Below are 13,022 nucleotides of genomic sequence, written 5' to 3' on the forward strand. Positions count from 1 at the left end.
GGGGATATGGGGAGAGGGTTACTGCTCGACTCGACCACTCGACCCTAAAAGTCACGGCACAGGTTACTGATTGTGGATGATCGGCCACGATCACAATGAATGGCGGTGCTGGCTCGAAGGGCCGAACGGCCTCCTCCTGCACCTATTTTTCTATGTTTTGTATGAGACCCTTGTTTGGAGGGATACGGGCCAAACGCGGGCAAGTGGGACTAGTGTAGATTGGGCACGTTGGTCGGCGTGGGCGAGTTGGGCCGGTTTCCACAGTGTACGAGTGTACGATTCTAACCACTCCTCCTTCTCCCCCCCTCCCCCCCATCCCTCATCCCCACCCTTGCCCTACTCTCACTGTCGGGAGGGCGGGCGTTGGGCGGTGGAGTCCTGGAGAGGGGCGGTTAGATGCTGGACAGCTCGTTGCTGCTGCTGACGTTGATGCTGATGGTGCCGGGGAGGTCGTTGCCCTGCCTGTTACCCTTGTCCCTCAGGTGGAGGGTGTGGTGGGGCTGGAGGTCACCGGGGTCGGCCAGCAGCGTCACCTGGCCCAGGAACTGGTCTCGCATCACGTTGCTGTTCCAGATCTGCACAGAAACAAACAAACAAACATTCAGGCACGGCGTCGCGGCGGCAGAGCTGCCCCCTTGACAGCGAATGCAGCGCCGGAGACCCGGGTTCCATCCCGACTACGGGCGCCGTCCGTACGGAGTTTGCACGTTCTCCCCGTGACCTGCGTGGGTTCTCCCCGAGATCTTCGGCTTCCTCCCACACTCCAAAGACGTGCAGGTTAATTATAGGTGTCAAGTTAGGAAAAGGGGACGAATGGTGTCAAGTTAGGAACAGGGGACGTACAACAAGATCTGGGTGTCCTAGTGCATCAGTCACTGAAAGGAAGCATGCAGGTATAGCAGGCAGTGAAGAAAGCCAATGGAATGTTGGCCTTCATAACAAGAGGAGTTGAGTATAGGAGCAAAGAGGTCCTTCTACAGTTGTACCGGGCCCTAGTGAGACCGCACCTGGAGTACTGTGTGCAGTTTTGGTCTCCAAATTTGAGGAAGGATATTCTTGCTATTGAGGGCGTGCAGCGTAGGTTTACTAGGTTAATTCCCGGAATGGCGGGACTGTCATATGTTGAAAGACTGGATCGACTAGGCTTGTATACACTGGAATTTAAAAGGATGAGAGGAGATCTTATCGAAACGTATAAGATTATTAAGGGGTTGGACATGTTAGAGGCAGGAAACATGTTCCCAATGTTGGGGGAGTCCAGAACAAAGGGCCACAGTTTAAGAATAAGGGGTAGGCCATTTAGAACTGAGATGAGGAAAAACTTTTTCAGTCAGAGAGTTGTGAATCTGTGGAATTCTCTGCCTCAGAAGGCAGTGGAGGCCAATTCTCTGAATGCATTCAAGAGAGAGCTAGATAGAGCTCTTAAGGATAGCGGAGTCAGGGGGTATGGGGAGAAGGCAGGAACGGGGTACTGATTGAGAATGATCAGCCATGATCACGTTGAATGGCGGTGCTGGCTCGAAGGGCCGAATGGCAGCCTCCTGCACCTATTGTCTATTGATAGAGAGGGGGGATAGAGAGGGGGGGATAGAGAGGGGGGGGTGGAGAGGGGGGATAGAGAGGGGGGTGGAGAGGGGGGGTGGAGAGGGGGGATAGAGAGGGGGGGGTGGAGAGGGGGGGTGGAGAGGGGGGTAGAGAGGGGGGTAGAGAGGGGGGGTAGAGAGGGGGGATAGAGAGGGGGGGGTGGAGAGGGGGGGTTGGAGAGGGGGGGTGGAGAGGGGGGGTGGAGAGGGGGGGTAGAGAGGGGGGGTGGAGAGGGGGGGAGATAGAGAGGGGGGGAGATAGAGAGGGGGGGACAGAGAGGGGGGAGACAGAGAGGGGGGGTTAGAGAGGGGGGGTGGAGAGGGGGGGGTGGAGAGGGGGGGTGGAGAGGGGGGGAGATAGAGAGGGGGGGAGATAGAGAGGGGGGGGACAGAGAGGGGGAGACAGAGAGGGGGGAGACAGAGAGGGGGGTTAGAGAGGGGGGGTTAGAGAGGGGGGGGTTAGAGAGGGGGGGTGGAGAGGGGGGGAGATAGAGAGGGGGGGTGATAGAGAGGGGGGGGACAGAGAGGGGGAGACAGAGAGGGGGGAGACAGAGAGGGGGGGGTTAGAGAGGGGGGGGTGGAGAGGGGGGGTGGAGAGGGGGGGAGATAGAGAGGGGGGGAGATAGAGGGGGGGGGACAGAGAGGGGGAGACAGAGAGGGGGGAGACAGAGAGGGGGGGTTAGAGAGGGGGGGTGGAGAGGGGGGGTGGAGAGGAGGGGCAGTTCACTCTTACCTCGATGTGAATCGGTGACTTGGCATTGTTCCTGTAGAAGATTCCCTTGACGTTGAACTCCGGGTTCAGCGTGTCCTTGTGAATGTGCGACCTGACCTTCTGTCTCCCGCACCGGATAATCACGTAGGGATCAGCTCCTGTCACAGGTACAGAGGTACAGATCGTCAGTGTCCACAACTACACTGGGCTCTAGAGTTGCTGCCTTACTGGCCCAGGGCCCGTCTTCAAGGCTCATTGTAGGGGGTGGTGGTGGCGGTAGAGGTTGCCAACTTTCTCACTCCCAAATAAAGGACAAAAGGTGACGTCGCCGCCCCGCGCCCCACGTGACCTCATTCAGCCAGCGGCCACGTGCTCCCACTACACCAATGGCTGTCGCCCGGGCCTCCGGGCCTACACTGTCCGGGCCTACAGTGTCCGGGCCTACAGTGTCCGGGCCTACAGTGTCCGGGCCTACAGTTTCCGGGCCTACAGTGTCCGGGCCTACAGTGTCCGGGCCTACAGTGTCCGGGCCCACAGTGTCCGGGCCCACAGTGTCCGGGCCTACACTGTCCGTGCCTACACTGTCCGGGCCTACACTGTCCGGGCCTACACTGTCCGGGCCTACACTGTCCGGGCCTACACTGTCCGGGCCTACACTGTCCGGGCCTACAGTGTCCGGGCCTAAAGCGCCCCCCCCGGGCTTAATACGGGACAAGGGCAGTCCCATACAGGACAAACCAATTTAGCCCAATATACGGGATGTCCCGGCTAATACGGGACAGTTGGCAACCCTAGGTGGGGGGGGGGGGGGGGGGGAGTTAGCACAGTGGAGGGGCGGGACAAAGTGTGTCAGGTAATACAGACTCGAGCCAAAACGTCACCCATTCCTTCTCTCCAGAGATGCTGCCTGTCCCGCTGAGTTACTCCAGCATTATGCGTCTATCTTCGGTTTTAACTAGCGTCTGCAGTTCCTTACGTACACATCAAGGCAAGAACAGAGATACAGTGAAGGAGAGTCTCCACTAGGTGGTGGTCACGGGCAATATCTCTCTTCGAAGGCAGACACAAGGTGCTGGAGTAACTCAGCGGGACAGGCAGCATCTCTGGAGAGAAGGAACGGGTGGCGTTTCGGGTCGAGACCCTTCTTCAGACTGATGTCAGGGGAGTGGGAGGTACAGAGATAAGGAAGTACAAGGTGCGAAAACGGGAATGGTGATCAAGGCAAATGTAGAACAGGTCATCGTTAGGTTGGAGAAGGTAACAACTAGGGTTGCCAACTATCTCACTCCCAAATAAGGGACAAGGTGACGTCACCGCCCCGTGCCCCACGTGACCTCACCCAGCCAGCGGCCACGTGCTCCTCCTCCACCAATGGCGGCCGCCCGGGCCGGGAGGTGGGTTGCTAAGCAACCTCCGTTAGGCGGTACCCAGGCCTCCGGGCCCACACTGTCCGGGCCTACAGCGGCCCCTGGGCCTACCCTGTACAGTGTCTGGACCTACACTGTCTGGACCTACACTGTCCGGGCCTACAGCGCCCCCCAGGCCTAATACCGGACAAAGGCTGTCCCGTACAGGACAAACCAATTTAGCCCAAAACATGTGATGTCCCGGCTAATATGGGACGGTTGGCAACCCTAGTAACAACGAAGCAAACCGAGATAGAATGTAGTCGGAGACATTCAGACTGGTCGGAGAACTGGGAAGGGGGAGGGGATGGAGAGAGAGGGAAAGTAAGGGTTACTTGAAGTTCGGTGTGTCGGGTGGACACGGTGGGGGCGGGGTGTTGCCCAAGTACCTGTGGCGCCATCCTGGGGGGCCAAGCCGGTGGCAGAGACAACGTGAACCTGGGTGACAACCTGGGGATGTCCACACATCCCAGACCAGCACGTCCGACGTGGCTCGTTCAAGGTCAGCTCCCTGCGGAGACATGGAGAGAAGACATGGGTACATGGAGACACGGAGACAGTCATGGAAACATGGAGATAGTCATGTCTACATGGAGATAGTCATGGAAACATGGAGATAGTCATGTCTACATGGAGATAGTCATGTCTACATGGAGATAGTCATGGAAACATGGAGATAGTCATGGAAACATGGAGATAGTCATGTCTACATGGAGATAGTCATGGAAACATGGAGATAGTCATGTCTACATGGAGATAGTCATGGAAACATGGAGATAGTCATGGAAACATGGAGATAGTCATGTCTACATGGAGATAGTCATGGAAACATGGAGATAGTCATGTCTACATGGAGATAGTCATGGAAACATGGAGATAGTCATGTCTACATGGAGATAGTCATGTCTACATGGAGATAGTCATGGAAACATGGAGATAGTCATGTCTACATGGAGATAGTCATGTCTACATGGAGATAGTCATGGAAACATGGAGATAGTCATGTCTACATGGAGACACGGAAACAAACAGGGAAACATGAAAACGGAAACATAACCACAGAGACATAGAAACAAACATAGAAACATAGAAAATAGGTGCAGGAGGAGGCCATTCGGCCCTTCGAGCCAGCACCACCATTCATTGTGATCGTGGCAGATTAATTCTCAATCAGTACCCCGTTCCTGCCTTCTCCCCATACCACCTGACTCCGCTATCCTTAACAGCTCTATCTAGCTTTCTCTTGAATGCATTCAGAGAATTGGCCTCCACTGCCTTCTGAGGCGGAGAATTCCACAGATTCACAACTCTCTGACTGAAAAGGTTTTTCCTCATCTCAGTTCTAAATGGCCTACCCCTTATTCTTAAACTGTGGCCCCTTGTTCTGGATTCCCCCCAACATTGGGAACATGTTTCCTGCCTCTAACGTGTCCAACCCCTTAATAATCATATACGTTTCGTTAAGATCTCCTCTCATCCTTCTAAATTCCAGTGTATTGAATCTGGAGCTGTGCGTCTTCCCACTTCTGTACGGGAGAGGGGAGGAGAGGGAATGGCCGGGGTGAGACTGGTCCTTGATTGTGCTGCTAGCCTTGAGATACAGCCTTTAGTGGAGGTCAGTATAGATGGGACATGTTGGTTGCCCAATTATCTCACTCCCAAATAAGAGACAAGGTGACGTCACCGCCCCGCGCCCCACGTGACCTCACCCAGCCAACGGCCACGTGCTCCCATTCCACCAATGGCGGCCGACCGGGCCGGAAGGCGGGTTGCTACGCATCCTCCGTCAGGCGGCACCTGGGCCTCCGGACCTACACGGTCTGGACCGACAGTGTCCGGGGCCAACACTGTCCGGGCCTACAGCGTCTGGGCCTACAGCGTCCGGGCCTACACTGTCCGGGCCTACAGCGTCCGGGCCTACAGCGTCCGGGCCTACACTGTCCGGGCCTACAGCGTCCGGACCTACAGCGTCCGGGCCTACAGCGTCCAGGCCTACTGTGTCCGGGCCTACAGCACTCCCCAGGCCTAATACGGGACAAGGGCGGTCCCGTACGGGACAAACCAATTTAGCCCAAAATATGGGATGTCCTGGCTAATACGGGACAGTTGGCAACCCTAGTTGGCATGGACTCGGTGGGCCGAAGGGCCTGTTTCTACGCTGCATCTCTAAAGTTCAATGACACTTGTAGGTGAACAAGATCATTACAAAATATTTAAAACTGTGTTCTGACATTGGAGCGATCTGATCATTTCCTCAGGAACTAAAACAGGATGCAGGTGGGACGTGGCGAGAAAAGCTAAACGTGTTTGTGTGTGACGTGTTCCACAGAACATGGAGCAACGTGTCCAAGGCATCGCCTGGTTCACCGAGACACGTAGAGCCGAGACACAGGGGGGCTCAGACAGAGGAGGAAGGGGGGGGGGGGGGGGGGAGAGAGGGGGGGTGAGAGAGGAGGGAGAGAGGGGTGGAGAGAGGGGGGGGGGAGAGGGGGAGGAAGAGGGGGGGAGAGGGGGGGGAGAGGTGGGGGGGAGGTGGGGAGAGGGAGGTGGAGAGGGAGGTGGGGAGGGAGGTGGGGAGGGAGGTGGAGAGGGAGGTGGAGAGGGAGGGAGGAGAGGGAGAGGGAGGAAAGGGAGGAGAGGGAGAGGGAGGAGAGGGAGAGGGAGGAGAGGGGAGGGGAAGAAGTTGAAAAGGGGGCACAAAAGGGGGTGTGAGTGGTGGGAAAGAGGGTGGGAAGGCAAGAGGCGGAAGAGGGAAAGGCTGGGAAAGGGGGACGGAATAAAATAGAGACTGAATCGGGAAGGGGATAGGCACAGTCTTATTTGAGTGCTGGGGAATGACGACAATAGACAATAGGTGCAGGAGGAGGCCATTCGAGCCAGCACCGCCATTCAATGTGATCATGGCTGATCATTCTCAATCAGTACCCCGTTCCTGCCTTCTCCCCATACCCCCTGACTCCGCTATCCTTAAGAGCTCTATCTAGCTCTCTCTTGAATGCATTCAGAGAATTGGCCTCCACTGCCTTCTGAGGCAGAGAATTCCACAGATTCACAACTCTCTGACTGAAAAGGTTTTTCCTCATCTCCGTTCTAAATGTCCTACCCCTTATTCTTAAACTGTGGCCCCTGGTTCTGGACTCCCCCAACATTGGGAACATGTTTCCTGCATCTAGCGTGTCCAACCCCTTAATAATCTTAAACATTTCAATAAGATTCAATCAATATGTTTCAACCTCCCAACTTCTAAACTCAATGCTGTGACTGATTTGGAGTATTTGGAGTATTGCGTGCTGTTGTGGTCACCGGCTAACACCTACATCTAGCCCATCTCAGGTTGACAGAGGTTCACCTGCACCTCCTCCAACCTCGTCTATTGCATCCGCTGCTCCAGATGTCAACTTCTTTACATCGGCGAAACCAAGCGCAGGCTCGGCGATCGCTTCGCTCAACACCTGCGCTCAGTCTGCCTTAACCAACCTGATCTCCCGGTGGCTGAGCACTTCAACTCCCCCTCCCACTCCCAGTCTGACCTTTCTGTCATGGGCCTCCTCCAGTGCCATAGTGAGGCCCACCGCAAATTGGAGGAACAGCACCTCATATTTCGCCTGGGCAGTTTGCAGCCCAGTGGTATGAACATCGACTTCTCCAACTTTAGATAGTTCCTCTGTCCCTCTCTTCCCCTCCCCCTTCCCAGATCTCCCACTGTCTTTGTCCCGCCCCCCTGACATCAGTCTGAAGAAGGGTCTAGACCCGAAACATCACCCATTCCTTCTCTCCTGAGATGCTGCCTGACCTGCTGAGTTACTCCAGCATTTTGTGAATAAATACCTTCGATTTGTACCAGCATCTGCAGTTATTTTCTTACATCAGGTTGCTAGTAAACCTTTTCCCTTACACCTTAAACCTGTATCCCTTGGGCCTCGATTCGGCTCGAAGGGCCGAATGGCCTACACCTACACCTGCACCTATTGTGTATTGATTCCCCTACTCTGGGCAAGTGGAGGCCAATTCTCTGAATGCATTCAAGAGGGAGCTAGATAGAGCTCTTAAGGATAGTATGGGGGGTATGGGGAGAAGGCAGGAACGGGGTACTGATTGAGAATGATCAGCCATGATCACATTGAATGGCGGTGCTGGCTCGAAGGGCCGAATGGCCTCCTCCTGCACCTATTGTCTAAGAGACTCTGTGCATCTACCTGATCTCAGGTTCCTATTAAATCTCTCCCCCCCACCCGCACCCCCAACCCCCCAACCCCCCCATCGTTTTCCCACCATCGGCCAAGCTCGTGGTCTTACTTGAAGTCGGCCGGCTCGTCGGTGAAGACCCGCAGCAGGAACTCCCCGGTGATGCCGGGCTCGAAGGTGGTGGGAATGATGACGTATCGTCCCTGGGGCAGCTCCTTGCGGAGGAAGATGGCCTTGGAGTTGATGTAGACCGAGCTGGCCACCTTCTGCTGAATGGTGTGCATCCGGTAGTTACGGTTCAGCTCCACCTGCGGGCCACAAGGCATCTCTAAACGTAGGGCGGTCACGGTGGCAGAGCTGCCGCCTCGCGGCCAATGCAGCGCCGGGGACCCGGGTTCCATCCCGACTACGGGCTCCGTCCGCGCGGAGTTTGCACGTTCTCCCCGTGACCTGCGCAGGTTTTACTCCGAGATTTCCTGCTTGATGCCATCCCCAACCTCCCTACTGCTGTTAGGTGGCCTGTACACAACTCCCACTAGCGTTTTCTGCCCCTTAGTGTTTCGTAGCTCTACCCATATCGATTCCACTTCCTCCAAGCTAATGTCCTTCCTTTCCACTGCTTTAATCTCCTCTCTAACCAGTAACGCTACCCCACCTCCTTTTCCTTTCTGTCTATCCCGCCTGAATATAGAATATCCCTGGATGTTGAGCTCCCAGCCTTGGTCACCCTGGAGCCATGTCTCCGTAATCCCAACTATATCAGAATCATTAATAACTATCTCCACATTTTATTCATCCACCTTATTACGTATACTCCTTGCATTGAGACACAAAACCTTCAGGCTTGTTTTTACAACTCTCTTACCCCTTGTACGATTATGTTGAAAAGTGGCCCTTTTTGATTTTTGCCCTGGATTTGTCTGCCTACCACTTTTACTTTTCACCTTGCTACCTGTTGCTTCTACCCTCATTTTACACCCCTCTGTCTCTCTGCTCCAGCTCCCATCCCCCTGCCACATTAGTTTAAACCCTCCCCGACAGCACGAGCAAACACTCCCCCTAGGACATTGGTTCCATTCCAGCTCAGGTGCAGACCGTCCTGTTTGTACTGGTCCCACCTCTCCCAGAACTGGTTCCTCCCGCGCTCCAAAGACGTGCAGGTTTGTCGGTTAACTGGCTTGTTAAAATTGTGGTTGTGCAGGAAAATAACTGCAGGCGCTGGTACAATTCGAAGGTAAGACACAAAATGCTGGAGTAACTCAGCGGGTCAGGCAGCATCTCAGGAGAATGAACGGGTGGCGTTTCGGGTCGAGACCCTTCTTCAGACTCAAGATTGAAGAAGAGTCTCGAACCGAAACGTCACCCATTCCTTCTCTCCTGAGATGCTGAGTTACTCCAGCATTTTTGTGATACCTTAGCTACGTCGGTTAATTGGCTTGGTAAATGTAAAAATGGTCCCTAGTGGGTGTAGGATAGTGTTAATGTGCGGGGATCGCTGGTCGGCGCGGACCCGGTGGGCCGAAAGGGCCTGTTTCCGCACTGTATCTCTAATCTGATCATTACCAGGACCGAGGCAAGACCAAAAGGTGCTGGAGTAACTAGCTTTGGTCAGACTTTATAGATACAAAAAACTGGAGCAACTCAGCGGGTCAGACAGCAACTCTGGAGAGAAGGAATCAGTGACGTTTTGGGTCGAGACCCTTCTTCAGACCCTTCTTTGGAGTGTGGGTGGGTAAACGAGATCTGGGTGTCCTAGTGCATCAGTCACTGAAAGGAAGCATGCAGGTACAGCAGGCAGTGAAGAAAGCCAATGGAATGTTGGCCTTCATAACAAGAGGAGTTGAGTATAGGAGCAAAGAGGTCCTTCTACAGTTGTACCGGGCCCTAGTGAGACCGCACCTGGAGTACTGTCTGCAGTTTTGGTCTCCAAATTTGAGGAAGGATATTCTTGCTATTGAGGGCGTGCAGCGTAGGTTTACTAGGTTAATTCCCGGAATGGCGAGACTGTCATATGTTGAAAGACTGGAGCGACTATGCTTGTATACACTGGAATTTAGAAGGACGAGAGGAGATCTTATCGAAACGTATAAGATTATTAAGGGGTTGGACACGTTAGAGGCAGGAAACATGTTCCCAATGTTGGGGGAGTCCAGAACAAGGGGCCACAGTTTAAGAATAAGGGGTAGGCCATTTAGAACGGAGATGAGGAAAAACTTTTTCAGTCAGAGTTGTGAATCTGTGGAATTCTCTGCCTCAGAAGGCAGTGGAGGCCAATTCTCTGAATGCATTCAAGAGAGAGCTAGATAGAGCTCTTAAGGATAGCGGAGTCAGGGGGTATGGGGAGAAGGCAGGAACGGGGTACTGATTGTGGATGATCAGCCATGATCACATTGAATGGCGGTGCTGGCTCGAAGGGCCGAATGGCCTCCTCCTGCACCTATTGTCTATTGTCTATTGAATCAGTGACTTTTCGGGTCAAGACCCTACTTCACACTGAAGATATCACCCATTCCTTCTCTCCAGAGATGCTGCCTGTCCCGCTGAATGACTCCAGTTTTCTGTGTCTATCTTTGGTTTAAACCAGCACCTGCAGTTCCTTCCTGCATTTTTCCAGAGGTGCTGCCTGACCCGCTGAGATACTCCTGCACTTTGAGTCCTTTTGTGTGTCGACCGGCGTCTCCAGTTCCTTGTCTCTACATGACACACTTCCTGCACACTTTGATCAGACTTTACTGGCTTTACCTTGCACTAAACGTTATTCCCTTTATCATGCACCTGTATACAGTGGATGGCTCGATTGTAATCATGTTCAGTTTAGCTTATTGTCACGTGTACCGAGCGAGGTACAGTGAAAAGATTTTGTTGGCGTGCTAACCAGTCAGCGGAAAGACAATACGTGATTACAATCGAGCCGTCCACAGTGTACAGAAGCATGATAAGGGCAGAAATGTGGCTGTAGGAATGGAGATATAAACGTCTGGAGCGATTGTGATACGAGATTGCATATCTGGGGCGGCACGGTGGCGCAGCGGTAGAGTTGCTGTCTAACAGCGCCAGAGACCCGGGTTCCATCCTGACTACGGGTGCTGTCTGTACAGAGTTTATACCTTCTCTCTGTGACCTGTGTGGGTTTTCTCCCACAGTCCCAAGACGTGCAGGTGTGTAGGTTAATGGCTTTGGTAAAGATGTAAAATTGTCGTGTGTGTGTGTGTGTGTGTGTGTGTGTGTGTGTGTGTGTGTGTGTGTGTGTGTGTGTGTAGGATAGTGTTAGTGTGCGGGGATTGCTGGTCGGCGCGGACTCGGTGGGCCGAAGGGCCTGTTTCCGTGCTGTATCTCTAAACTAAACTAAACTATGGTGGCGCAGCGGTAGAGTTGCTGCCTTACAGCACCGGAGACCCAGGTTCGATCTTCACTATGGGCGCTGTCTGTAAGGAAATTGTACGTTCTCCCCGGGACCTGCGTGGGTTTTCTCCGGGTGCCCCGGTTTCCTCCCACACTCCAAAGACGTACAGGTTTGTAGGTTAATTGGCTTGATGTAAATGTAAAATTGTCCCTGGTGCATGTAAGATAGTATTAATGTGTGGGGTGATCGCCGGTCGGCGCGGACTCGGTGGGCCGAAGGGCCTGGTTCCGCGCTGTATCTCTAAACTAAACCGAACCCGTCGGCAAGGAGCTGGCACCGCGCCAGTTCGCCCAAGTGTCACCACAGCCCCGGGTGACCCTCCCGCGGGCATCTCTCGTGCGCTGAGGGTCCCAGCGACCGTGCCGCCTGACGACAGTCCCGTTCACTCACCCTGTACACCTCGAAGCCCATGGACAGCTTCTCGCCCCGGCCCTGCTGCCGAGAGTAACGCACGTCCTTCTGCTGAAGGCACACCAGCACTTCATCCATGTCCTTCTTCACGTCAAACACGTACTGGACCGGGACCGGGAGAGGGTCAAACACAGGAGAACACACTGACCGTCAACCACACGCTGAAAGCTGCGGGTATTTTTTTATACACACGAAAATAGGTTTAATCGATTATTACAAGAATAACGAGGAAAGATTGGAAAGACTGGGCTTGTTCTCACTGGAGTGTAGAAGGTTGAGAGGGGATCTTAGAGAGATGTACAAAAATCACAAAAGGACTGGACAAGCCAGATGCGGGGAAAAATGTTCCCAATGTTGGGGGATTCCAGAACCAGGGGCCACACAGTCGAAGAATAAAGGGGAGGCCATTTAAAACTGAGGTGAGTAAAAACTCTTTTCACGCAGAGAGTTGTGGATTTGTGGAATTCTCTGCCACAGAGGGCAGTGGAGGCCAATTCACTGGATGGATTGAAGAGAGAGTTAGATAGAGCTCTAGGGGCTAGTGGAATCAAGGGATATGGGGAGAAGGCAGGCACGGGTTACTGATTGTGGACGATCAGCCGTGATCACAAATGAATGGCGGCGCTGGCTGGAAGGGCCGAGTGGACCTGTCGTGGGTGTTTCCCGGGGGTTTGGCGACGGGCCGCCCGGCCGCTGTACCTGGGGGTTCTGAAGGAAGGAGTCGCGGCTGTTGATGCAGCCACCGGCCCGGTTTTGCAGGGGGTCTTCGTGCCGGGACCAGGCGCCCATGGCCCTGGCCTCCTCCCACGTCTTGTGGAAGCTGAAGAAGGACGTGTTCATCACCCGGCACACCACCAGGTCCGTGTAGTTCTTGCAGAAGTCGTCGAAGGCCATCCTGCAGGAACCGAGAGAACCGAACGGCCATCAGAACCTCGCCGCGGTCGGACGCAAGGACCGCCAGCCGCCGCTCAACAGCGAACGCCGAGGATGTCGGGCAAAGCAGGAAACATGTTCCCAATGTTGGGGGAGTCCAGAACCAGGGGCCACAGTTTAAAAATAAGGGGTCGGCAATTTAGAACGGAGATGAGGAAAAACTTTTTTAGTCAGAGAGTTGTGAATCTGTGGAATTCTCTGCCTCAGAAGGCAGTGGAGGCCAATTCTCTGGATGCATTCAAGAGAGAGCTAGATAGAGCTCTTAAGGATAGCGGAGTCAGGGGGTAGGGGGAGAAGGCAGGAATGGGGTACTGATTGGGAATGATCAGCCATGATCACATTGAATGGTGGTGCTGGATCGAAGGGCCGAATGGCCTCCTCCTGCACCT

The 13,022-nt window shown here is 54.2% G+C and overlaps 1 protein-coding gene across 1 annotated transcript in view; it reads right to left on the bottom strand.

Moving 5' to 3' along the window:
- Positions 1–351: 351 nt before the first annotated feature.
- The window catches only part of capn5a (calpain 5a), a 67,100-nt gene continuing 54,429 nt past the window's right edge, over positions 352–13,022 (bottom strand). The window contains 6 exon segments of the mRNA XM_078402952.1: positions 352–575; positions 2,317–2,453; positions 4,091–4,212; positions 7,998–8,194; positions 11,680–11,802; positions 12,400–12,595. Coding sequence (XP_078259078.1) covers positions 393–575; positions 2,317–2,453; positions 4,091–4,212; positions 7,998–8,194; positions 11,680–11,802; positions 12,400–12,595 — 958 coding nt within the window. The 3' untranslated portion in view covers positions 352–392.

Source organism: Rhinoraja longicauda, chromosome 7 (assembly GCF_053455715.1).
Source record: "Rhinoraja longicauda isolate Sanriku21f chromosome 7, sRhiLon1.1, whole genome shotgun sequence".
Classification (NCBI taxonomy): domain Eukaryota; kingdom Metazoa; phylum Chordata; class Chondrichthyes; order Rajiformes; family Arhynchobatidae; genus Rhinoraja; species Rhinoraja longicauda.